Consider the following 25031-nt stretch of genomic DNA (forward strand, 5'->3'; position numbering starts at 1 on the left):
ACTGAATTGTTGTGTGTAAAGAGGCTGTCCACTTTCTGATCTGTGGCTGAAAAGTGGAAGACTGGGCCCCAAGAAAAAAACAGAGACAGTCGTAAAGCGGGAGGCTCAGGTAAGAAAAATTTCCCTCTTTGTTTTTGTTTTAGATCAGGGACCAGGTTACACTGTGCTATTGCTAAGGTTTGTGATAGCAGGGAGAGAGATAGTCGAAGTATTGTATCTTGAGTCATAGATCAGGGAATAACAAAGCAAAGTAAACAGTCATTCTAGACACTACTGTGGATATGGGAAAATAAAATACCACGTGGTACAAGAGAAGGGTTACGTAACAGTCTTTTTAAGACATGGGAGATCAGTGCACTGAAAAATCATGAGATCCGCCCCTAACGGATAATGTAAAGTATATGCAATTGCAGCAAGCAGATAATGTGAGATATTGTACAAAATGTGTTAACAACTATGAATTTGATAGTAAACTAAATAAACGTTCACTAGTTAAACTCCTTAAACAAGCTTTAATCTGATGCAGGACGTCAGGCAAAAAAAGCAAAAAGCAGCACCAACTAGGCATACCTCAAGCACATAGGTGAATTAAAAAAGCAAATTGTAGAAAAAACAGAAGCTTAGAAAATTCTGAAACATTTTTAGACAACAGAGTAAAAGGTCTGACAGACAAAATCTCTAAAAAATGAAAACTTAGAGCAGACTGGACTTGCATTAATTAATGCATACAATGGAAAAATGAGACAATAGATGGATATTATGCTAAATTATTAAAATGCTTTAAACAACAATTAAAAAAAAAAAAAAAAAAAATGCATTTTTAAAAGGTTGCATTGCCCCTATCAGTAGCTTTATTACAAAGCATATGATAGATCACTGAACAAGCAGGCTGCAAGCCTTACTTGAGTATGCTAGACGTACTGAAAGACACTTTAATAGTAAAAAGAAAAAAGGCACAAGTCTTCACTGCTGAAGACGGAGCTAAAGTATTTGTATTACAGTCAGATAAAAAGGGCATCTAGCTAGGGACTGTAAACAAAATAAAAAAGCAATGACAGAAGATAAAAAAAATGAGGACTGACTATATAATAGTAATAATAACCAAAAATCATCAAAAAAGGTTAATAAACAAAAAAAAAATGTAAATGTAATAGAGGAAATAAAAAAAGTACAAACAAATGTAGAGAATAAAAATGAAAATAAAATTTTAAATTTAGTATTGTTGAGCCTGGAGCTCTACCTAGCAAATACAAAACCAAAAGTAACACTTCTGGTGGAGGGAAAAAAAGTCAAATTCCTGTGTGACTCAGGAGCGTCACGGACTTTGATACACCCCTCCAAGTTACCAAAACATTCTAAATCACCTGATTATATATTAGTAATAGCAACAAATGGACAGCTATACAGGGAACCACTCTCCCATAATATAGCAATAACTGACCCTGTTTCAGGTATGACTCAGAAAAGTAAAATTGTAGTTTCTGCAAAATATCCAGTAAACTTCCTGGAAAGAGACCTTGTGCAGATATTTGGCATAACAGCAGTTCCTACCATGCAGGGTATGGAGGCACAAAGACAAATGAATGCTTTTTTGTGGTGTAATCGAAGGGTAAAGCCTATTATTGGTACAACCAGGACCTAGTTATGACTGGTCCAGGGGCAGTAACCAAAAAACTGATGAACGTAGCCATCAGTAAGGTACCCTCCCTTGACACTAATCAGCAGCACTTGTTACATTGTACTCTATACTACTGTAGCACACCAGGACCTAATAACAAATATAAGCAAAAATTGTTCAAAAGGGAAAAAAAAAAAATCCTGCTGACAAATTAATATTACAAACTTTATGTTGGGATACTGAGGAAAACAGTGTAGTAAGCTGTTCATTACCTCAGGAATTCATAAAATTGTATAAGTCCAATAGACTGCCACATGTCAGCTTGACAAAAAACAAAAGTGTTAAATGGGCAGACTTAAAAAAAAAGGTAACAAAATGAAAAAACAGACTAATTTAAAAATGTCAGGACAAGGGATACGAAAACAAAAACTGAATTGGTTGACACAGACACATACAGCTGTACACTTGCAATCTAGTGAGGACAGCTGATTAGCATTTTTATTAAAAAAAAAGAAGAGGCCTTGTGTAAAATTCCAACAACTCTGTGGTCAACAGGCAAGTTAGATGTAGGGCTTATTCAAACAGCAGGACCAGTTACAATTACCCCAAAGTCAGCTTTTAGACCACAGAAAAGACAATACCTTTTGAGAAAGGATGCAGAAGTAAAACTTAAGCCTATAATAGCAGCATTACTCAGAAAAAAAAAGAAATACTGGTAGAATCTCCTGATTCACCATGTAATACACCCCTATTTCCTGTTAAAAAAGCAAACAGGAAATGGCAGATGGTACAAGATTTATAAGCTGTAAATAATGCAGTAATACCTAGAGCACCTGCCAGACCAACATACCTTGTTAAATTATTTAAAGCCACAACAAAAGTATTTTACTGTGGTAAATATAAGCAATGCTTTCTTTTCAATACCTATACATCCTGATAGTCAATATTGGTTTGCATTTACATTTCAGGGTAAAAGGTATACATATACTCGACTACCACAGGAATATTGTGAGAGCCCAATAATATTTGCAAAAAAAAAATGGCTAGCAACCTGGCAGGGTTTACCCCACCGGAAGGTAGTCAAATTTTACTTTATGTAAATGACATCTTGCTAGCAACACCCAGCAGCAGTGCAGGGTAAATACAGTAGCATTATTAAATTTTTTTTTAGTAATACAAGGACAAAGTAAACAAAAGTAAGTTACAACTTTGGAAAAAAAAAAAAAAACACAGGTTAGATACCTGGGATATGTGATATCCAATAAAGGTAAAATACTAGATAAAGGGAAAAAAAAAAAAAAACAGCAATTTTGCAAGCACCCAAACCAACAACTAAGAAAGAAATAATGTCTTTCTTAGGTACAACTAATTTTTGTTAAAGCTGGGTACCAAATTATTTTACAATAAAAAACAAAAGCAGAAATGGCTTTCTGCAGGTTAAAGCAGTTAATAGCTTCTTCATTAGTTTTAAGACTTCCAAGTTATCACAAACGTTTTTTGAATTGTAAGCAAGGGTACATGACATCAGTATTAAAGCAACAACATGGGGATAAGCAATGCCCCATAGCTTACTATTCATCACAGTTAGACCCAGTGGTGCAATCTTTGCCTCACTGTGTACAAGCAGTAGTTGCAGCAGCAATGGCAGTGCAAGCTTCAGCCTCAGTAGTGTTGTTCCACCCTCTCACATTAAAAATGACTCATGCAGTTGCAATAATTCTGCTACAAAAAAAAAAAAAAAAAAGTTGCATACCTTTCTCCTGCTAGACATCTTTCATGTATGACCATACTGCTGAGTCAACCTCCTATAAACAGTTAGCTTTACCTAGACAAGATCTTACAAATATGCCCTTAAATAATGCTGAAGTGACATATTACGTAAATGGCTCATGCAAAAGGGGTCCTACAGAAAAAAATCTGGTGGGGTATGCAGTAGTTACAGACACTAAAATTTTAAAAGCACAAACTGTGCCACACAACTTGTATGCTCAAGCAGCAGAACTGGTAGCTTTGACAGGAGCATGTATTTTAGTAAAAGGCAAAAAAGTAAACATATATACTAATAATCAGTATGCTTTTTCTACAGTGCATGTGTTTGCACAACAATAAAAAAAATAAAGGGATGATTACATCCAGTAAAAAACCTATTAATCATGCGCAATTTATTTTAAAGCTATTAAAATCTATTCAGCTGCCTACCAAAGCAGCTATTTGTAAATGTGTAGCTCATACAAAACAACAGGATAAGATTTCAAAAGGTAATGCACAAACTAATGCGGCTGCAAAGCAAGCAGCCTCAGACTCAGACACTTTATTTCTAAATAAGAAATTACAACCCTCTAAAATTTTAGATTTAGACATGTTAAAAACAATGCAGATGCTTACTACAAAAGCAAAAAAACAAAAATGGGTAAAACAAAGTGCAATTTTTGAAAATGGACTGTACATTTCCAAAAAAAAAACAAAACAATATTGCCGTCTAATTTATTTAAATATGCAGCTTTGTTGAGCCATGGGCAGAGCCATGTCTCAACAGGGGGGATGGTACAGTTAGTTAACAGAACATTCCAAACATACGGATTCACGAATTATACACAAAAATTTTGTGCAGCTTGTCATACTTGTAACAAGCACCATGCACAAGGAGCATTTAAAAACAAGCAAGGGAGTTTCCCTACACCACCATATCCGTTCCATACTATTTGTATGGACTTCATAGAGTTGAATAAATGTGAAAAAAAAAAGTTGATGAGTGAGACTCAAAAAAATTGGATTTGCTGTTTACCTCTAGCATTGCTGAGCATAAAAACAGTAACAAATGTAAAGGGTTTAATCCCCTTTGAAGTAGTATTTGGAAGGGCATATTATGTGCCTCAGTGAAAAGCTCTCATGCCTGCAGAGCTGGAGGCTGACAGTTCATTAGCTAATTATATAAAAAACTGTTAATAAATAAATCTGTTTTGCAGTTTAACTCTTTTTCAGATAAAAGAACTTTCAGCTGAATAAAAACTTTGTGACTGATACACAAGGGCAAAATGGCCAAGAGTAAAGCAAACAAAAAAGCAGAGCAACCCAAGAACTATTGCATAATTATTTTGTTAACTGTGCATTTGTTGACTATAAGTGTGACAATTTTTCTCTTATTGTGGTTTTTCCCTGCACTCAACCACACAAGTAAAAGTGAGAAGACGTGATAAACTGTTTATAGACTGGCATCCAAACTTTAACACATACCTGGCCATGAAGCATGTGTATACAAAGACTATAAACTTTTCAAATTGCTGGGGTTGTACAGCTATACCAACAGCATAAAAGACTGTTAATGTCCACTGTCCCTCTGGGGATAAAATGAGACTTGGAAAAGTTTTTTTATATACCCTCCAGGTGGGCTGGAGTAATGGTAATATAACAATGTCTTATAAATGTTACATTAAAGTCGAAAGTGGGGGTACTGTTTGTAATACTAACTATAATTCATATCTGAGTTCAATAAAAACTACATTAAATGCAGTACGTGACAATCCAGTCTTAACTAAGCAATTGTCTATTAAAGATAGAAAAATGTTTCATGCAGGGATAACACGTATTAGTACCAAAGTAATGATTTTATTTGTGAAAAAAAGGCATATAAATGGTTACCTGAGAATTGGTCCGGCAGTTGTTTTTTGGGTTATCTGGTTCCAGCAATAAGACATACTGCAGAATTACCTTTGGGTAAGATACAAAATGTAAGGGAAACAGCTCGAAAATCTAAAGGTCCAGTTAAGAAACCTGTGAATCCAGTTGGTAAAATCAAAGCTGGTTAAAAAGACCATAATTCAGTGAAAGACAAAAGTAAATTGACTCATATGGACTTGGGCAACAGTGTTATATCCAGGGCAGGAATACCACCAGCCTATGGAGCAGTCAAATCGATCTGGGAGCTGAGGAAGCTGTCAAGAAGCCATGAGTAATGCAACTTTTTCCACCCTAGGATTGGTGACTGATAAACTAAATGCAATGAAAACTGTTGTGCTACAAAATCGAATGGCTCCTTACTTCACCCTAGCGGCAAGAGGTGGTACACGAAAAAGAATGCTGTGCTTTTATCCCTGAGGATCGTCACGAGACAAATAATCACCTAGAGGTAATTCAGCAAGTATCAGCAATGACTAAACCAGGCCCAAACCCACTGACGGACTTTTTCCAAAATCTGTTTGGGGGGGTGGGGTTCCATCCTATTAAACATTTTAATTGCTATTTGTGTGGGTATACTCCTAATAGGAGCATGTGTTTACTGTGGAATCCCCTGCATGAAAAGATTAATCAAAAAATTTGTTGATATATCTGTTACTAAAACTTTTTACCAAAGTGTTAAAATTAAAAGATTGATTTCAGATGATGCTTTTTCTGAAATATAAAACAAATGACTAGCTTAGCTAAAAGCCCTTAAAAAGAAAAAGGCTAAAAAATGAAATGATATTGTTTATGTTTCTAATAAAATGAAATGCATTAACAGGAGGGAGAATGTCAGAAAAATATGCATCCAGACATACAAACTGTTAGAAGAATATGTATTCAAATATATATATATTATTAGAAAAGTATGTATTCAAACATCTATAAACTGTTAGGGAAATGTGTGCTTTAGACATGAATAAATGTGCTCAAATCTATATGAAGAGCAAGGGTTGGAAAACAGTATAATATGTAATGCATTTAATTCTGTTTTACTAGAATAATAGTAGAAATGAACTTGCATATTATTGCTTGAAGCTTAGCTGCAGTATAAACAAAGGCTTGACCCTGAAATTAGCCAGCTCGGCTGGAACATGTCTTTCAGTGAATATTATTTTGCAAAGTTAGAAAATAATGAATCTGTCTGCATGTGTATCTTTTTCCTGCTTCCACCAAGGAAAATGGCCTTGTGAGCACTACCGGTGATAAAAACCCAGCTGGTGAACAGAGAGACAAAGAACTGTATTAAAAAGACATTCATCCATTGTATTCGAACTAATCTAAGAGCCTTAGATTAGCTACATCTTCATAAAGACATTGTGACTGACCAGGTGCTTTGCAAGGCTGTAATATTCTCATGGGAAAGAAACTTTTCAAAAATTGTAATCTCAGCATTTTTCTTATGAATAGTAGTGATGTAAAGGGCCTGTCACTGACCACGTCAGTGAGGTGGGCAAAAGCTGATTGTAAACATTATAAAATGGAGGGTAATTCCTCAATAAAGTTAGTCAAAATTCTGTACATGCTTGTGTATGGTTTTTTGCCTCCTAATGATCATTAGAGCATAAATGCATAATTGTTAGATATCTGAGCACCCTGCATTACTGTCTGTCATTTTTGAAATACCTAATGATTTTTACAGTCTGATTTTAACAATTTATTTAACACCCCCTCTACTTAAATATACCAACTCCGAGATTGCACTACAGTGGAGGAAATGGCAAAGCCCCAACAATAGCCCAGCGATTTTTTTTCCCTGGAGGTTCTGCAGCTTCGATCAATTTGGGTCGATCTAAGCACATTCATTGTTTTGTCTTTCTAATAGGAACCCAAGCAGCCCATGGGCTGCCAAACTTAAGGAGAGTTGTGCTAATCTTGCACAGCAGTTGAATGCTCTACTGTCTTTAATTTTTGGGGTTAAACGTCATTGGGCTGTTCCATCTGAACAATATGCTTTGATTTGTACATATGAATGACAGCGCTATATTTAACAAAGTCTGATAAAAGAAGAGTACAGCAGTATGAAGACTTCTTTGGATCTGGAAGATTTTCCTTTGGAAATGAACTGAACAAAACAAGATTTCCCAACTATGGTAGAAACATGATGCTTAAATGAGACATAATTGTCTACATAAGCCTCTTCTTACAGGATTTGCTTGAAGAGGAGTACCACTTACAACATATGAGGTGGGAAAAGCTTTTTTTTTTTTTTTTTTACCAAATACTACTATGCTGTACTTTTTTTGCTTTTAGGTTGAGACCACATTTAATACACAAGGTGTGCGAATATTCCCGACATTTTTTACTATTTTATACGTGTGAAAACTATAACCTCTGAGAAGTATGATACCAATAACATTCACTGTATACAATAAATTACCTGCTAGAAAGGGTGGGACTGTTTTGCATTGTTGTACTGCAGCATAAGTTAAGTGCAATATCATATACGCTAGCTGAGACCTACAAGGACTGCCTGATTCAGGCACATAAGTTAAGTGCAATATCATATACGCTAGCTGAGACCTACAAGGACTGCCTGATTCAGGCAGTATGGTTTTGCTTATAAAGCAGCATTTTATGAACAGAAAAAGAAAACTATTACTAAAAATGCAGTTGAAGTGCTATATATTCATAGTACTAACAGCATAATATTATTCAACTACAAATATAAATTAAGAAACAGGAGGAGGAGCAACTACCAAGACAAATCCATCAAGGGGCATGAATCAAGCAAAGGACAATGTATACAGTTACCAGTCCTAAACGCACAAAACCTTGGCTTGGGACACACAGAAAACAACCTAGTCAATTTAAAAATATATGTCAGTCTACACCTGCAAGACCAGAACCTGTACAAGTATGGACCTACACACACAATGAATTGTGGCTTGAAAGTAAGTAAAGCAAGAAATAAATCTGACAGCAGAAGTGACAAGAAGGGAACATGCACCGAATGGTAAATTTTCAGAGAATGAACTTGGGATTTATGGAGAATGCACAACTCAAGCAGAATTCTAAACTTTTTGCCAGTCTAAAACAGAAAGCTCCAGAAATGGAACATTCTAAGTAGTAGGTGAGCTGTGAGGAAAAGAAACTTACCAATGAGAAGTATTTCACTGGTATAGTTAAAAAGAAAGAAACGGTGCTTGTGTCAAAGTTCTACATGCATTCCTGCCAGCACAAATCAAATTAAAAAAAAGACAGTGTGTAGGCAACAAAGTAAGAAAAAAAGGAAAACTGAAACTAAACTGTATCTTCATGTACTCATTTAGAAGTAAGTATAGCTTTGACTGTGCAATAGGGATAGGAGGTGTATTGTTCCATGTCCTCATTGACTCACCCAATGACCCTTGACCATTCCACTAAGGGCACACCTCTTTATTCATTTCCAGCCACCATCAGAGTTCTAACTCAAGGTGAGTTCAAGCTTATGCCTTCTCCCAACCTCACAACTGCCCTATACATAGATTTCTGGTGAAGAAAAATAAAGCTAGAGATACAATATAACAATGAATGGAGGTCAAAGGATATTCCTGTTAAGTCAAGATATAGGACATCTAAGCAAAAAAAAAAAAAAAACAGGTCAATTCATTGGATTCATAAAGAAGGAAAAAAATAAAGCGGCTATAGCTATTGATATTAAAGAATACTGGTACACGTTTCTTTTTCTAAGAGAAGTGTGAGACACTGAGACCCCAGTGCCTGAACTGAATTGTGGGGAAGTAGCACCTTCTGCCTCACAACAGACTGGGAAGATGACATTTTGAGCAGAACAGGGGGAATACGGATGAAGTCATAAGCGAAGAAACGGAGCAAAACTTTCTACTTCTTTATTTTGCTTTGAGTTGTTAAAGTATTTGCGATACAGAGTATGAAGTAAGAGATCACTGCAGGGTCGCAAATAGGCCAAGATGTGTCCAAAGCAAGCAGACAGAATATTTAGCCAGGATAACATGACGCCTGGAGAAGAAAGTCACAGTGAGAATGTCAGGATTGAGGAATTCAAAATGAATAATAACCCTGTGCTATGAAGCGCAGCAAACTGGAGAATCCTTGTAGTATGTGATAAGTACCTAAACAACAGACATCTACAATGTATCTATGGCAGACCAAGACAGTGGCAAGGTTGAATTGTTATGATGCCTGTATTATAACTAAAACTAGTGAAGTGAGAAGAACTGAAAAAATGAATTTAAATATTTACATATTAAGGAAGCTAAATCTCTCTTCAGTAAACTACAGGCTTTGAGAAGTGACCTAATTTGGGTCTGCAAAAGTCTGAAGAAAGAATTCTTAAAATGTAAGCTGGGATTAATTTCATTAGATATTCAAATAACACCCCAAATAATAATGACCTGGTGGACTTGCAGAAAATGCTCAAAAACCTGGATAATAATTTTCAGGTGAGGGCAGGCAGAAATAATTTGACATGGAAATTAAATATTTAGAAAATTTATCAATTAAAAAAAAAACAAACAAAAAAACAGAAATGGTTGTTGGTATGGGGCGAAGGTTTATTGGACTTTTCTTTTTTGAAAGTTGGATGCTGAAGATTTCTTGAGCTCAAAAGCTATTTTTAAACATCATAACACTACAACAATTGTGATACTATAAAACATATGTGCAACTAAAACAAAAATTATAGTTCTAAGTGTGTAATATCAGAGGCATAAATTCATCTTCTACAAATTTTTAATTTTTCAATTTTCATTTTTTTTTGCAAATCTGTCTTTTTAAGATTTGAGTTTTACAGCACAGTACATTGAATTTCCTAAAAATGGATAGTGTGAGTGAACCAGAAAACTGTAAGGAAACAACAATATACAGAATATGTAGCGATATCAGTAAAGATTATCCAAAAACTCTGGACACAACCAGGGATTGCAAAGACAAAAGTAGCTTGCACTGTAAAAAAGCAGAGGGTGTGCAAAGCATTTCTGTGATACTTGTAAGGAAACAAACTGCTTTGTACACTTGCATAAAATGCCAGGGAAAAAAGAAATCTCCATTTAAGAGAGTCACTATACCAACTTAAAAAGCAGGTTAGAAGTGGCAAGAGCCATAATATTAGAACATATGGAAAGAGCCTGAGACAGCCAACATGGGGCATATAATGGAAATGTAAGGGCTAGGGAATGTAAAGCTGGAAGCCAAGTGTTATTTGTGGTCTCTGGCACAAGAGGAGGAGAGATAAAAAAGTGAGTCTACATAGCAGGCTTCAATTGAGGTGACAAAAAAAATGAATGAGAATCTTCTACAGAGTTAGAATGTTAAGGAAAGACCAGAAGTTTTATACCACATCAACATTCTTAAAGGATGGAAGGGAGTACAGAAATCTGCAGTTAGTGCAGTATCGGAGGCTAGTGCATTTTAAGAAACTAAACTAACCTCTACACCTGCAGCTCAAGTAGATGACAAACTATCTAAGGATAAAAAAAACAGAAATAAAAGAATTTCTGTTAAGTAACAAGAAAATGTTTTCTAAGTTGCAATGAAGAACTACTCTAATTGTACACCATATTAAACCTGTTCCACTAAAAAAGGACAAGTTAAAAGCTTAAAGAATATTACATTCATTAGACATGCGTGTCTGTGTGTGTGTGTGTGTGTGTGTGTGTGTGTGTGTGTGTGTGTGTGAGCGCACACTCGCAAGCACACATACATACATACATAGATAGTAGGAGAGAGTTGGCTCAACATAGGTGTAACAGAGAATATACACCTAAGCACTGCTGACCCACAGAACAAATAGGGTGGGCAGTGAGTTTTCCGAAGAACGGCATTATAAAGCAACTAACTTGCTCACAGCATAGGGCTGAGGAACTAGTAAGAAGACTGAAGGAAAGATTTTCACCTGCACTAAATGGATTACAACCAACTAAGTCATCACAGAGCAGATGATCTGTCTAATGCCCACAGATCATCCAAGAGGCAAGAAACTGTGGGTTTCAAGCAGAGGTAATTCAAATGCAGCATGGTGCAGTGGTTCTCAATGTATAAAGTACAGATCATTTGTACAGATAATTTGAAACTGTATAAAAAGTTGTGAAATAAAGTGTACAGCAATGTTACAGTGGGTTAACTGTAAACAGAGTAATATGTCTAAGTTTTTATTTTTTTTAAAAATGTGCCTACCTGTATTGGCAAGAACTGTTTTGTGGAATGAGATAAACAAAGCGGTATACAAATGCTTGAGAAGTCCAGTCAAAGAGGTTTTCCCTACATGGAAGGGACCCTGCCATCTACAGTAGCATCTTCCAGAACAGAAGAATAACTACAGGACGGCACTGGAGGAAGCTGTGAACTGTTTCTATCAAAGAACTCCAGAGAAACATACAAAGAAAGAAGACTACAGTAACTCAGCAGTATAAGACTGTATTAAAGGTACTTATCACGTAAATTAACTCAGCAGTATAAGACTACACTAAAGGTACTTATGCATATTAACCCAGCAGTATGACTAAACTAAAGGTATATTAACCCAGCAGTATAAGACTATACTAAAGGTAATTATCATGCATATTAACCCAGCAGTATAAGACTACACTAAAGGTAGTTATCATGCATATTAACTCAGCAGTATAAGACTATACTAAAGGTAGTTATCATGCATATTAACTAAGCAGTATAAGACTATACTAAAGGTAGTTATCATGCATATTAACCCAGCAGTATAAGACTACACTAAAGGTACTTATGCATATTAAACCAGCAGTATAAGACTACACTAAAGGTAGTTATCATGCATATTAACTCAGCAGTATAAGACTACACTAAAGGTAGTTATCATGCATATTAACCCAGCAGTATAAGACTATACTAAAGATAGTTATCATGCATATTAACTCAGCAGTATAAGACTACACTAAAGGTACTTATGCATATTAACTCATCAGTATAAGACTACACTAAAGGTAGTTATCATGCATATTAACCCAGCAGTATAAGACTATACTAAAGGTAGTTATCATGCATATTAACTCAGCAGTATAAGACTACACTAAAGGTACTTATGCATATTAACCCAGCAGTATAAGACTATACTAAAGGTAGTTATCATGCATATTAACCCAGCAGTATAAGACTACACTAAAGGTAGTTATCATGCATATTAACCCAGCAGTATAAGACTACACTAAAGGTAGTTATCATGCATATTAACTCAGCAATATAAGACTACACTAAAGGTAGTTATCATGCATATTAACCCAGCAGTATAAGACTACACTAAAGGTAGTTATCATGCATATTAACCCAGCAGTATAAGACTACACTAAAGGTAGTTATCATGCATATTAACTCAGCAGTATAAGACTACACTAAAGGTAGTTATCATGCATATTAACTCAGCAGTATAAGACTACACTAAAGGTAGTTATCATGCATATTAACCCAGCAGTATAAGACTACACTAAAGGTACTTATGCATATTAACCCAGCAGTATAAGACTACACTAAAGGTAGTTATCATGCATATTAACTCAGCAGTATAAGACTACACTAAAGGTAGTTATCATGCATATTAACCCAGCAGTATAAGACTACACTAAAGGTAGTTATCATGCATATTAACCCAGCAGTATAAGACTACACTAAAGGTAGTTATCATGCATATTAACTCAGCAGTATAAGACTACACTAAAGGTAGTTATCATGCATATTAACCCAGCAGTATAAGACTACACTAAAGGTAGTTATCATGCATATTAACCCAGCAGTATAAGACTACACTAAAGGTAGTTATCATGCATATTAACTCAGCAATATAAGACTACACTAAAGGTAGTTATCATGCATATTAACTCAGCAGTATAAAACTGTACTAACGGTACTTATCATGCATATTACTAAACCACAGTCAGAACTACTTCCCTGATCCTGAGCATATTTCAGTTTCCATGGACAATATAATTTCACCATAATGCTTTATTTCCTTCACACATTTAATTTTTTTTGCTGACCATATAAAGTTTAACCTCTTCATAATGCCACATTTGTTTCCATTCATTCTTTCTCCACATGCCATGTATAAAACACCCATGTAACTGCTTATATCAGTTGCTACCTACTCTCTGATCTCATTATGGATTCTATTTACATATAATGCTAATATAGCTGTAGCATCTTTTCTGCTTTTATTTTTATGTTTTACATACTTTTACTTCCAGCCTTTCCTTTTGTATTTCTTTTCTTTCACCGCATCCTCCCACTGATGATTTTGAATTTTGGTCTTGTTACTCCACAATTTCAAATTCTTCCTCTTCACCTTCATCACCTTCCAATGTTGCACATTGACTATTCTACTGCATGTGCACATTTTTTTCCTCTTACAATTGTCTTTATTTCATTTCATCCTGAACCATATTAACTGTATTTTCTTCTTCAGTTACTTTGATCATAACACCCTCTCCAACATCTTTAACAGCATTCTCATCAGACTGTGTGTTTTCTGAAAAAAACATTTCTTCATGTGTCCTTTCTTTTAAAAGATTGGACAATAAACACAAAAACTTCAAAGTTCATTACATTTTCTACTCTTAGGCTTGCAATTCCTAATAGTATGACCCCTCTCTCCCCAAACTGAATTCACCTTTTCTTCTTATAATCCTGCAATAGAGTTCATCAACACAATAATTGGCTTTAGGTTGTCCCCGGTATCTTAAATTCCTCCCACTTCTCATTCACAATTACACTCAAAATGGGCTGTATTTTCCCTTCACGTACATTTACTGTCACCCAAATCTCCCAGCTCCTGTCACCCAAATCTCCCAGCTCCCTGCCAAACACTATCATATACCTTCTTGACTTCATCCACTTTCTTACAAACAGATAAAAAAAACAAGATTTAAGGTCCAATGTATCTGTGCTTGAAGTTCTGAATTGTACATTTAACTTTTTTTAATTGCAGTACTACATTAAACAAGTTATTCCAACTTTAAATCAGTTTTTCCACTTCATTCATAAATCTTTAAAAAAAGTTAAATGTCTCAAAACTCACTTCACAAAAATCCTCTGCACCCAGATAGGTTAGTGTACGTGTCTTGAAAGTTAAATCCCAATGGCAAAATGAACCACAAAGAATATTCAACAAAGATGAAATGTATATCACATGGTCCCCCATTACCAACAGTCCAAAAACTAGACAAAAACCAGATACATAGTCCAAGAAAAATAAAAAGACAACAATAGTACTGATCTTTGAAACTGCTATACCCAGAAAGTACATTGTCTTACATACAGACAGATACAAAGTTTTAAACGTCCAGAGTTTGCAAGCAGAAACAGCAGCAGTGTGGAAAGATTACGAGTTCAGTAGTAGTAGGAGCTGTAAGGATTTGTAAATAAGAATTTACAATCACACTTAAATATGCTACCAATACATACAACCTTACATCTCCATGCAGGAGAAGGTTAATTCTGGGCACATTGTGGTTGCTAAGAACAGCATTCATGGCTAACATCAAAGACTGAAGTAATACCGATTTCATAAATTGTAATCATGCTCTGACCTAGGAATGGGGTGCATTCTTGTCATGGTATTACAAACAAACTACTGGAGAACTGAACACAGGAATACACATAATGCATATCTATTTACATTGTCACCGTTTTTCTCCTCGATTCTTACCACCAGTTTCTTCTTCAAATTCTGCTGTCCCTCTGCCTGTTACTCCTTTATTCTGCCATTCTGATAGACTGCACTCCTTTTTTAACAATATCCACATATAACTTATTTTCCATAATTACCAAACTACCCTGTTGCCTCTGTATATTTTAAAACTGGTTTCACCACCAGCTGAGTATACAATGGAAGTCCTTCCCTCTATCACCCTTCTACTCAACTCCTTCTCTTGACCACAAAGCATTTAATTTCCACTGCTTTTGTAATCACACTGTACACCATTTTTATCCAGTTAAATTCAGCTTTGTTCTCTGGGTTACCTTGATTTAATAAATTCACCGGAACTGTTTTGCTAATCCTCTTCCATATAACTGACTCTGATCCATCTGTCTCTATATTTGGGCCTCTGTTCTTCCATTTTTGGCTTTTCCACATGTCTTCTTACCCTATTCTCATTGCGGAACTTCCTGTGCTAACACAATTCATTTCAGTGCTGGCCTGAGTTGAATCAAAGCTAAAAGGTCACTTCTTGGGGCACCTCTGTATTTTGCCCCTGAAGATGCAACTCTGTAGACATACTTTCCCCTCAGCTTCATAAGACTTCATTCCTCTAAGCCCACCTGTAATCCCTGGAATAATCCAGCTGTCATCATCACTTTTGGTCAGAATCACTAGGACAGCTCATAGCCTTTAACCTCTGTCATGGTTCTGCCGGTCTGGATGAAAATAATTGACCCAATTTGCCACAGTTGTTCCCCAAAGAGATTAAGCACAGAAGGCGTCCTTTGATGGGCAGAACCCATTTGCCAAATCTAGTTACATAGTGACAATAGTTGTACACTAATCTGACTACAGAAAACAAGGGAATGGAACTAAAGTGCCTGTAGAAATTCCAATGGAATGCAACTGTGATCCTCAAAACAGTGGAACCAAATGTGCGAAATGGGAATTAACATAAATACTATGTCCCAGACTGCAGGTGGAACCAAATGTACAAAATGGGAATTAACATAAACACCATGTCTCAGGTTGCATTTAGAGTGGTCTCAGAGTTAGGGTATAACAGTAGCAATAGAATGCAACGCAACTACAGCATGCCACTGACTTTGTATGACCACTTCGTTATGGCACACAAAGGCTGTATATTTATACCTACTCACCTTTATTATACAAATGTCCTACAAATTATTTGTGTGGTTAAGTGAATATAGAAGGCCTAACTGCAAAATAAAAATATGAATGCTTTTAACAAAGTCAAACGAATGTTACAATAATCTTATTGCAATTTGTACCTTTGGCCCAGTTCATCGCTGAATAACTTCATTGATCTAACCCTAATAAGCTGTTTAAACAAAAAAGTTACATAGCAACGGTAATATCAAAAGAAAAAAAAAGGACAAATAAAAAAGAAAAGAACAGAATTTACAAACATGAACGCAATTCTTCATGACCCCAGAGGACAATACGGGTCAGAAATAAATTCTACTACATATCGCAGACCAAACTCACAGCCTCCTTTTGACAACTACTCATTATGACATCATTTGATAAAAAACCTCAGGCAGGAAATGTAAGGAAAACAGGCAGTTCACCTGCCACACTGACACCTGGATGTCAGACAGAAAGGCCTTACAAATCACTTGTTTACTTCTAATTATGGACATTTGCGAGGTAATATCGCTGCATGTCAGAGAAAGCACAGGAAAGAAGACCTAAACATCATTTTAAAATGTACTTATGTTGTCTATCATGCTGTGCATTTCTCCTTTCTGTTCAGAGTTATGAACCACCACTTATTTGGCCAAGCTGACAAACGTACAATTGCATTACCATCAGTCCACTAAAAAGTATGTACCATTAAAGACGCATCAGACAAGCCTTTAGTTCATGACCGATTTTTAAAAAAAATCACTCCTTGGAAATTATTTCTATTTTGAGACTTAAATTTTCAGAACACATTGCATAAATAAATAAATAAAATCTAACAAATCATCATCTGTACCAAACATCTCATTAGAAACAGGAGCTTCTGTCTCAGTATACAAAAGCCATCCTTTACCATAAACGTTCAATGTGGTGAAACAAACATTGGCATTAGCATGACACAACTTTGACACAATATGTTACTGGATAACCCAACAAACACTTAATGTTAATTTTTTTTCCTGCACAATTATGGACTCACATAGACAAGATAAATGAAATATGCTTTTAGATGCATGCAATACAGTAAATGAGTTACTACAATTTAGATTAGTAAAAGGAACTAAAAAACTATCAAACATGAGTTAATAGCGTTAGTAATACCTCTTGATCTACAACAGTCACTACGACTTTCTGTTCTACATGATTGGAAGTTGCAGACTGGACAGTTTCACCATGTGATGGAAAGAAAGCAACAAACATTATGGTTAGTACATATAATACAACGGGACAGGCACATTTAACTGAGATTCATTTGTGGTGTTAGCATACAACAATGTGAGTCACAAACAAAGTATTAACAGGCAACATAACATTTAACTGAATCTCCAGGAGCCACAAAAAAATACTTTTAGTTTAAATTTTTTAAGAAACCAGTCTTAAAGCTCAGTATTGTTAATAAATTAGTTATATATTTTTTAAACATTGCAGACACTTGTACTTCACTAATGGAGTATATTATAAACACAGGACAATCTCCAAAAGTCAATTTTCAGACATCTCTAATACAGTTGTTTAATTATCTGAACTGAAAAACTTGAATTATGTCTAAATCATGTATGCGGAACCTATCTCAACTAATTTATTCACAGTGTACTCTTAATTATTATGCAAGTATCATTTGTACGGGTTCAGCATGAAATCTAATCTTTCTTGTATAACAGTGACAATAACAGTGTTGGTAAAATGCAACATATACTTGGAGATGAAACTAAATATACCAGAGTCTCTATTAATGAAATTAATATTGCTTACTCTAAAACAGACTTTGCTATCAGAGAATTATTATATGAAGACATGACAGATATACAAACCTATAGTTATCTAAGGACAGAAAAAAACGTTATACCATTCAATTCTGGAATTCCCAAAGTGCATAAAGATGTTAATAACCCACCGCTTAGACCCATTGTGGCAGCAAACCGATGCAAAATCCATGCATTAGCTAAGCATATTGATAAGAAACTTAAAACAATATGGGTTGGGCAGGAAGTTATTTTAAAGGATTCAAGGGACTTCCTTAAATCTATTGACCAGAATCAATATAATGAGATAACATTTGTTACTATAGATATTATAGATTTATTTTCTGTTACACCACGTGAAATAGGTATGGAGTGGTTTGAAGAGGCTCTGGTAGAAGAAAAGAAACTCAAAATTAAAGATTTCAGAACACTATTAGAATGTATGGAAATAATACTTAAAATAATAGCTGCGGTGGTGGTGCTGCGGTAGCCCTGTCACCTCACAGTAAGATGTTGTTCTGTTCGATTCTCAGCTAAAGCATCTTCTGTGTGGAGACATGCGTGAATGGGCGTACCTTAGTTGAGGGTTGTGCATCAGGGCCGGCAACTCGGCACGTAAAAATCTACTGCCAATCATTAGCGGACCGGAGTTCCACTGTGGCGACCCCTAACTGGGAAAAGCCGAAAGATACAACAACAACATTTTGAAGGGGAATGTTTTAAACAAAAAATAGAGTTGCTATGGGGGCAAGTCGTGTCGCCAGTTTTGTGAATATACTTTTAAGTATGTGGGAGAAAAAATATATTTTTAGTTCCCCCGATGCAAAATGTTGTGTATGTACAAAAGATACCTTGATGATTTATGTATCTTTTAGAAGAACACAGAAGAGAAGTTAAAATAATTTTAATATTACATTAGTGGTACTACTGAGCTTTTAAAATTTACTTACAATTTAAGTAAACACTTGGTTAATTACTTAGATGTAACAATTCATACACTTATAACTAAAAAAAATACAAGTCCACAGTGTACAGAAAAAGTACTTTTTCAAGTTCATACTTATATTTTTAGTGCACATCTCTGTAAACAAAAAATAAATATTTTAAAAGGGAATTTACTAGGATATCAAGGATGACCTCAGATGAAATGGAATTTGAATATGATGTGATATTTTAAAAAGTATGTTCCTGGATAGAAAATACCCTAAAATTGACTGAGGAAGTTTGACATGAAGAAATAGAGGGAAGGAAAGATAGACTGTGTCCTTTGTTAGGAAAAGGGAATGTACCTTTAGAAATAAGTAATACAGATACAGATTGGAAGAACAATAGTAGTGGGGTTAAGCAGGTGGGAGTACAGACAGGAAAGTACAGTTTTGTACCTACCATAAATGTAGATGTTTGAGGATCCACATTGCTGCAGTCATGACCTGTGGGTAGTCCGCTGTCCTCGGTCGGCCCGAATACCAAAGGATTAGGCTGACGTCGGTCATGGTCGCCCGGAGTTGACATCAGTACGTAGTAGTACTTAAGCGCATGACCGACGTCATATCCTCAGTCTTTCTTGCCCCAGATGTCAGAATGCCTTTAGAAGGAAAAGGCCAGACCCAAAAGAAAAATAGAATGCCCAACAACCAGAAAAGGAAAAATAACAATAATCCCAAAGGCACAACAACCACAATAACCACTCCAACAACAGAGGGGAAGGAGGGAGGGAAAATAGGACTGCAGCAATGTGGATCCTCGAACATCTACATTTATGGTAGGTACAAAACTGTACTATGTTCTTTGTCTCACATTGCTGCAGTCATGACCTGTGGGTAGAATCCCAAAGCAAAGGAAAAAGGGAGGCTGGCAAACTAAAAGGCATTAGGGGCTGCTAACATGCCCTGTAATACTGCAGTGGCAAACCCAGCCCTGGACTTAGAATAAAGAGGGAGATGGTAATGCTTGGAAAAAGTGTGAACTGAACTCCAAGTAGCTGCTTCCAAAATATCTTTAGTAGCTACACCCCTCAGAAAAGCAGTAGATGTAGCAGTAGCCCTAGTGGAATGAGGCCTGATCCCAGCAGGAACATTCTTCCCATGATGAGAATAAGAAAAAGCAATACAGTTACCAATCCACTTTGAAATAGTCTGCTTAGACACAGCTTTCCCTTGAGAAGTCACAGCAAAAGAAACAAATAACTGTTGAGATTGTCTGAACTCCTTAGTCCTGCTCAAATAGTAATGTAACTGTCTGTGGATATCCAAAGAATGCAAAACTTTTTCCCCTTTATTTTGGGGATCAGCATAAAAAGTAGGCAAATGGATAGACTGGTTTAAGGCCACATTAGAAATAACTTTTGGCATAAAAGTAGGATTAGTACGCAAAGAAACTCTATCCTTATGGAATATCAGAAAAGGTTCAACTGCCATGAGAGCCTGCAATTCAGATACCCTTCTAGCAGAAGTGATGGCCAACAAAAAAGCAGTCTTCCAAGACAAAAATTTCAATTCAGACGTAGCTGCAGGTTCAAAAGGAGGCAAAGTAAGCTTCTCCAACACAAAATTGAGATCCCAGGAAGGAGTAGGAGCTCTACGTGGGGGTCTTATATTTTTTGCCCCTCTAAGAAATTGTTTAAGCAAGGGATGCGAAAATAAAGGAGGGTCACAATCATAGTGAGCAGAAATAGCTGCAGCATGAACCTTCACAGAGGAAAATGACAAACCCTTGTCCAGTAATTCAGTAAGGTACTGTAGAGTAAAACTCAAATTAGGCCTCAAGACATCAAAGCCCTTTGTTGTGCTCCAAAGAAAAAATCTCTTCCATTTTTCAGCATAAACTTTTCTGGTGCTAGGCCGCCTAGCTTCCAATAGAACATCCAAAACTTGTTGAGGAAGCTGAGACCCCACAGGCTCTAAAACAGAATTCACCAGGCCGTTAGATGTAGGGACTGCACTCTGACATTGATCAAATGACTGCTTGACTGGGACAACAAGTGAGGAAGCTGTGGTAAGGGCCAAGGAGGCTCCTGAATTAAACTCCTCAGCAGAGGATACCAGTGCTGACGTGGCCAATCTGGTGCTATTAGAATCATGCAAGGCTTGTCCCTCCTGACTTTCAAGAGTACCTTTGGAAGGAGAGGCAGAGGAGGAAAAGCATACACGTGAAGGTTGTTCCAACTGAAAGATAGAGCATCCACTTTCCAAGCTTTTGGGTGAAACATCTTTGTGCAAAATTTTGGTAGCTGAAAATTTTGAGGAGAAGCGAACAGATCTATGTCTGGAGTTCCCCAAGCCATTGTCAACTGCTGGAACACCTGAGAATCCAATTTCCACTCGTGAGGGTCCACCATATGTCTGCTCAAGACATCTGCTAGGGAGTTCTGTGCTCCTGGCAGAAACCGAGCTTGAAGAGAAATGTGCAAACTTAGAGCAGTCTCCCACAAAATCATTGCTTGTCTGCAAAGAGGGTAAGAATGTGTTCCCCCCTGCTTGTTGATGTACCACATGACAGTAGTGTTGTCTGTTTGAATCAACACCTGTCCTGGCTGAAGTAGGCCCTTGAAAGCCAACAGAGCAAACTGGACTGCTAGCATCTCCTTCATGTTGATATGCAAATGCTGTAGTCTGGGAGGCCACATGTCTTGAATCCATTTCCCATTGAAGTGTGCTCCCCAAGCCAGATCTGAGGCATCCGTCGTTAATATCTGACTCACCTCTGGTCGGGTCACAGAGAGTCCCTTGTTTAGGTGACATTCCTGTGCCCACCACAAGAATTCCTTCTGGATGCAAGGTATTATCCGAATGACAGTGTCCAAATTGTGGCAGTGTTGAGTCCATACACTTTTGAGATACCATTTAAGCTTCCTCATATGCAGTTTGGCATTGGGAAGTACTAGAATGCAAGATGCCATGAACCCCAAGGCTTGTAGGACTGTCCTTGCAGTCAGCCTGGACTGTACTGATAATTGCTGAAAGTAAAGGTGAAGAGTTCTTTGTTTGTCCGGGGTCAGAAAAGCCATCTGAGAGGCTGTATTCAGTCTCACACCCAGAAAGCACATGTCCTGAGAGGGTACTAGACTGGACTTTATTTTGTTCACAGAATACCCTAGGCATCTTAAAACTGCCATTACATACTGCAGATGCTGTAGTAACTTGTCTTTGTCTTGAGCAAGAATCAGGCAATCGTCCAAATAAGGATAAATTTGAATTCCCCTCAGTCTGAAGAATGCTATGCCAGGGGCCAGAACCTTCGTGAACACCCTGGGCGCAGTAGATAAACCAAAGGGCAATGCAGAGAACTGATAATGAGAAGTGCCAGCCTGGAAATGCAGAAACCTCCTGCAACTGGGCCTGATAGGAATGTGAAGATAAGCCTCTTTGAGATCCAGAGTTACCATCCAGTGATCTTTGCCTAGCATAGGCAGAAGTTGCTGTAAAGTTAACATCTTGAACTTTGGAATGTCCAGGTATGTATTGAGAATGGACAAATCCAGAAATGGCCTCCAAGAATTTCCTTTCTTTGGTACTAGGAAAAGGTGAGAATAAAACCCTAGGCCTACTTCTGATGGAGGAACCACCTGGATTGCTCCCAGCTGTAAAAGCAACGAAATTTGTTCCTGCGCCTCCAGCCTTTGCTGAGGAGGTACGTCTGGCATGCCTTTGAAAGGAAGAAAAGTGTGGAAATAAAACTTGTAACCTAGATCTATTATGTCCAAAACCCATTTGTCCTGGGTGATCAAATGCCAATTCTGTTTGAAAAGAGCCAACTTTCCCCCTAGAGGAGCTGCCAGACAGGAGGGATCTGGCAGCAGAAAATACAGGTCATTGGGTCTGTTTACGAAAAGGCTGACCCCTGCCCTCACCAGAAGGTTGTGCAGGAGAACTCCAAGTCCTAGGTCTGAAGGAACCCTGAGCTTGAGCTTTACCCCTACCACGTCTAGACCTGCCCCTAGCCTGAAAATCCGAAGAAGGGTAGGACCATCCTTTTGCAGGCCAATTTCTGCTAAATTTAGGGGGCTGTACTTGCAAAAAATCCTTAACCGTCTGCATCGACTTAGCTTTCTCTTCCATCTTTTTCAAAACTGACTCCACAGGAGAACCAAAAAGAACTTCAGATTGAAGAGGAGCATCCAAAATCCAAGCTTTCACATGCTCCGACAAATTTTGATCCTTAAGCCAGGCATGTCTTCGAATAACTGAACCAGTAGCAGCCACCCTGGAAGAAGCCTGAATAGCATCAAAGCCACACTGCAAGGCATGTTTACCAACTTGATCAGAAGCATGAACCAAGTCTTGCAATTCCTTGCACTCTATACCCTCAGACAAGGCATCTACCTTAGATTTCAATTGACCTAACAAAAAGTTCTGATATTTCAGCATATGAAATTGGCAATTTAAAGCCCTCATAGCTAACGTAGAAGAGGTGTACACTTTTTTTCCCCACCTATCCAAAGCTCTAGAATCTTTGTCCAAAGGAACCGGATTCTTAACCACAGAAGCCTTAACACCCTTAGGCCCTTGAATAATGGTTTCTGGGTCTGCCCTAGGACTCTTATACAAATATTTATGCACCTCTGGGACTCTGTAATACCTGTCTGGCTTGACAGGAGCAGGGGGTAAAGAATCAAGATTAAGTGAAGCCTCAGAAAAAGCATCTTGAACAACATCTAAAACAGGGGGAATAGCCAAAGGCCTATGTTGTGGCAAAAACAAAAATTCCCTTAGCCTCTTACGAGAATCCGAAAAATCCTGACCTTCCCACTTGAAATGCTCCCTCATGGAATGCAGGGTTTCAGAAAAAGAAAAATCCTCTGGAGGTGAAGCAGAAGGACAGGAATCCTCTGCCTCCGAGTCTGAAAAAGAAGGAAAATCCTGAATATCCTCAGCTGAGGACTCAGAATAATCTGAGGAATGCTCTATTCCTTCTAACTCTGTCTCCACCCTAGGCCTCTTCTCAGGAGGGGGCATAGAATCCCTAATCAAAGAAATCAAATCCTCTGCCATTTTCAGCATATGTTTTTTAGGAACAGAACCTGAACAACTAGGGCTATGTCCCGAACCAGAAGGACCAGATTTAGACTTAGCAGGCCCTTTAGTCACTGAAGTAGAAAGCCTAATAACCTGTTGTAAGGCTGGAACCACAGAAACTTGAGAAGCCCCCTCGGCCTGGCCCAACTCCTGAGAGACCAACTCCTGCAAAAGTAAAGGCTCCCCCTGGGATTCAGCCGAGGCCTCGGCTGGATCCACAGATTCAACCGTGGTTTCCATAGAACCGGCGTCCACAACGGACGACTCCTCCGGTTTAGACCTTAAAGCTTTCTCTTTTCTCTTTTTTTGCGGTAGCGGGCGTCGGAGTATCCGACGGCATGTTGTAGTTACACCGCTTACCGAAAACCAACTGAGCACAGTCTAACCTACGTTTAATGGTGCGCTTATTGAATCTAGCGCAAAAGCGACACCCGACAATGTCGTGCTCCGCCCCAAACAAGGAATACAGAGAGAATGGTAGTCCCTATGAGGTATCTGTTTCCCACAAGAGATACAATTATTAACTTTTTCTGACATCCGGATAAACTGAAGCAAGAAAAGACAAAAGTTTTCCCCAACGGGGTACTTAGCCCAACTTGGTCTTCGGTCTGAAACTCGAAATAGAAAATTTCAGAACGCCGAACGGCACTTGCAAACGCTGCTTCTGCTTCGGACCACGCGGCAAGAAAGACAGAGGATATGACGTCGGTCATGCGCTTAAGTACTACTACGTACTGATGTCAACTCCGGGCGACCATGACCGACGTCAGCCTAATCCTTTGGTATTCGGGCCGACCGAGGACAGCGGACTACCCACAGGTCATGACTGCAGCAATGTGAGACGAAGAACATCATTTGTTAGGAATTTTAGTAGGGATGCTAAGGTTATTAAAATATTATATCAACAAATTGGAAAATGTTCTCCAGTTTCTCTGATTTGAATATTATATTTAAACAACTTAAATTTACTTATAGAAAAGATAAGAATCAGAAATTTATTGAGTAATGTTTACAAAAATATAGATCCAGGAAAAGAAAGGGTACATATAAATGTGGAAAATGTGCTCAATGCCCACATATCAGTATTAAAGATAGTGTTTATATACAGAGCA

The 25031-nt window shown here is 37.4% G+C and overlaps 1 protein-coding gene across 1 annotated transcript in view; it reads right to left on the minus strand.

The window, feature by feature from the left end:
- The window catches only part of PPFIBP2 (PPFIA binding protein 2), a gene marked incomplete in the record, with an annotated part of 2221164 nt that overhangs the window by 294383 nt on the left and 1901750 nt on the right, over nt 1–25031 (minus strand). Inside the window, 1 exon segment of the mRNA XM_044058974.1 lies at nt 17265–17321. Within this exon segment, the coding sequence (XP_043914909.1) occupies nt 17265–17321 (57 nt within the window).

Source organism: Protopterus annectens, chromosome 17.part0 (assembly GCF_019279795.1).
Source record: "Protopterus annectens isolate FY-2018-M chromosome 17.part0, PAN1.0, whole genome shotgun sequence".
In the NCBI taxonomy this organism is placed as follows: domain Eukaryota; kingdom Metazoa; phylum Chordata; order Ceratodontiformes; family Protopteridae; genus Protopterus; species Protopterus annectens.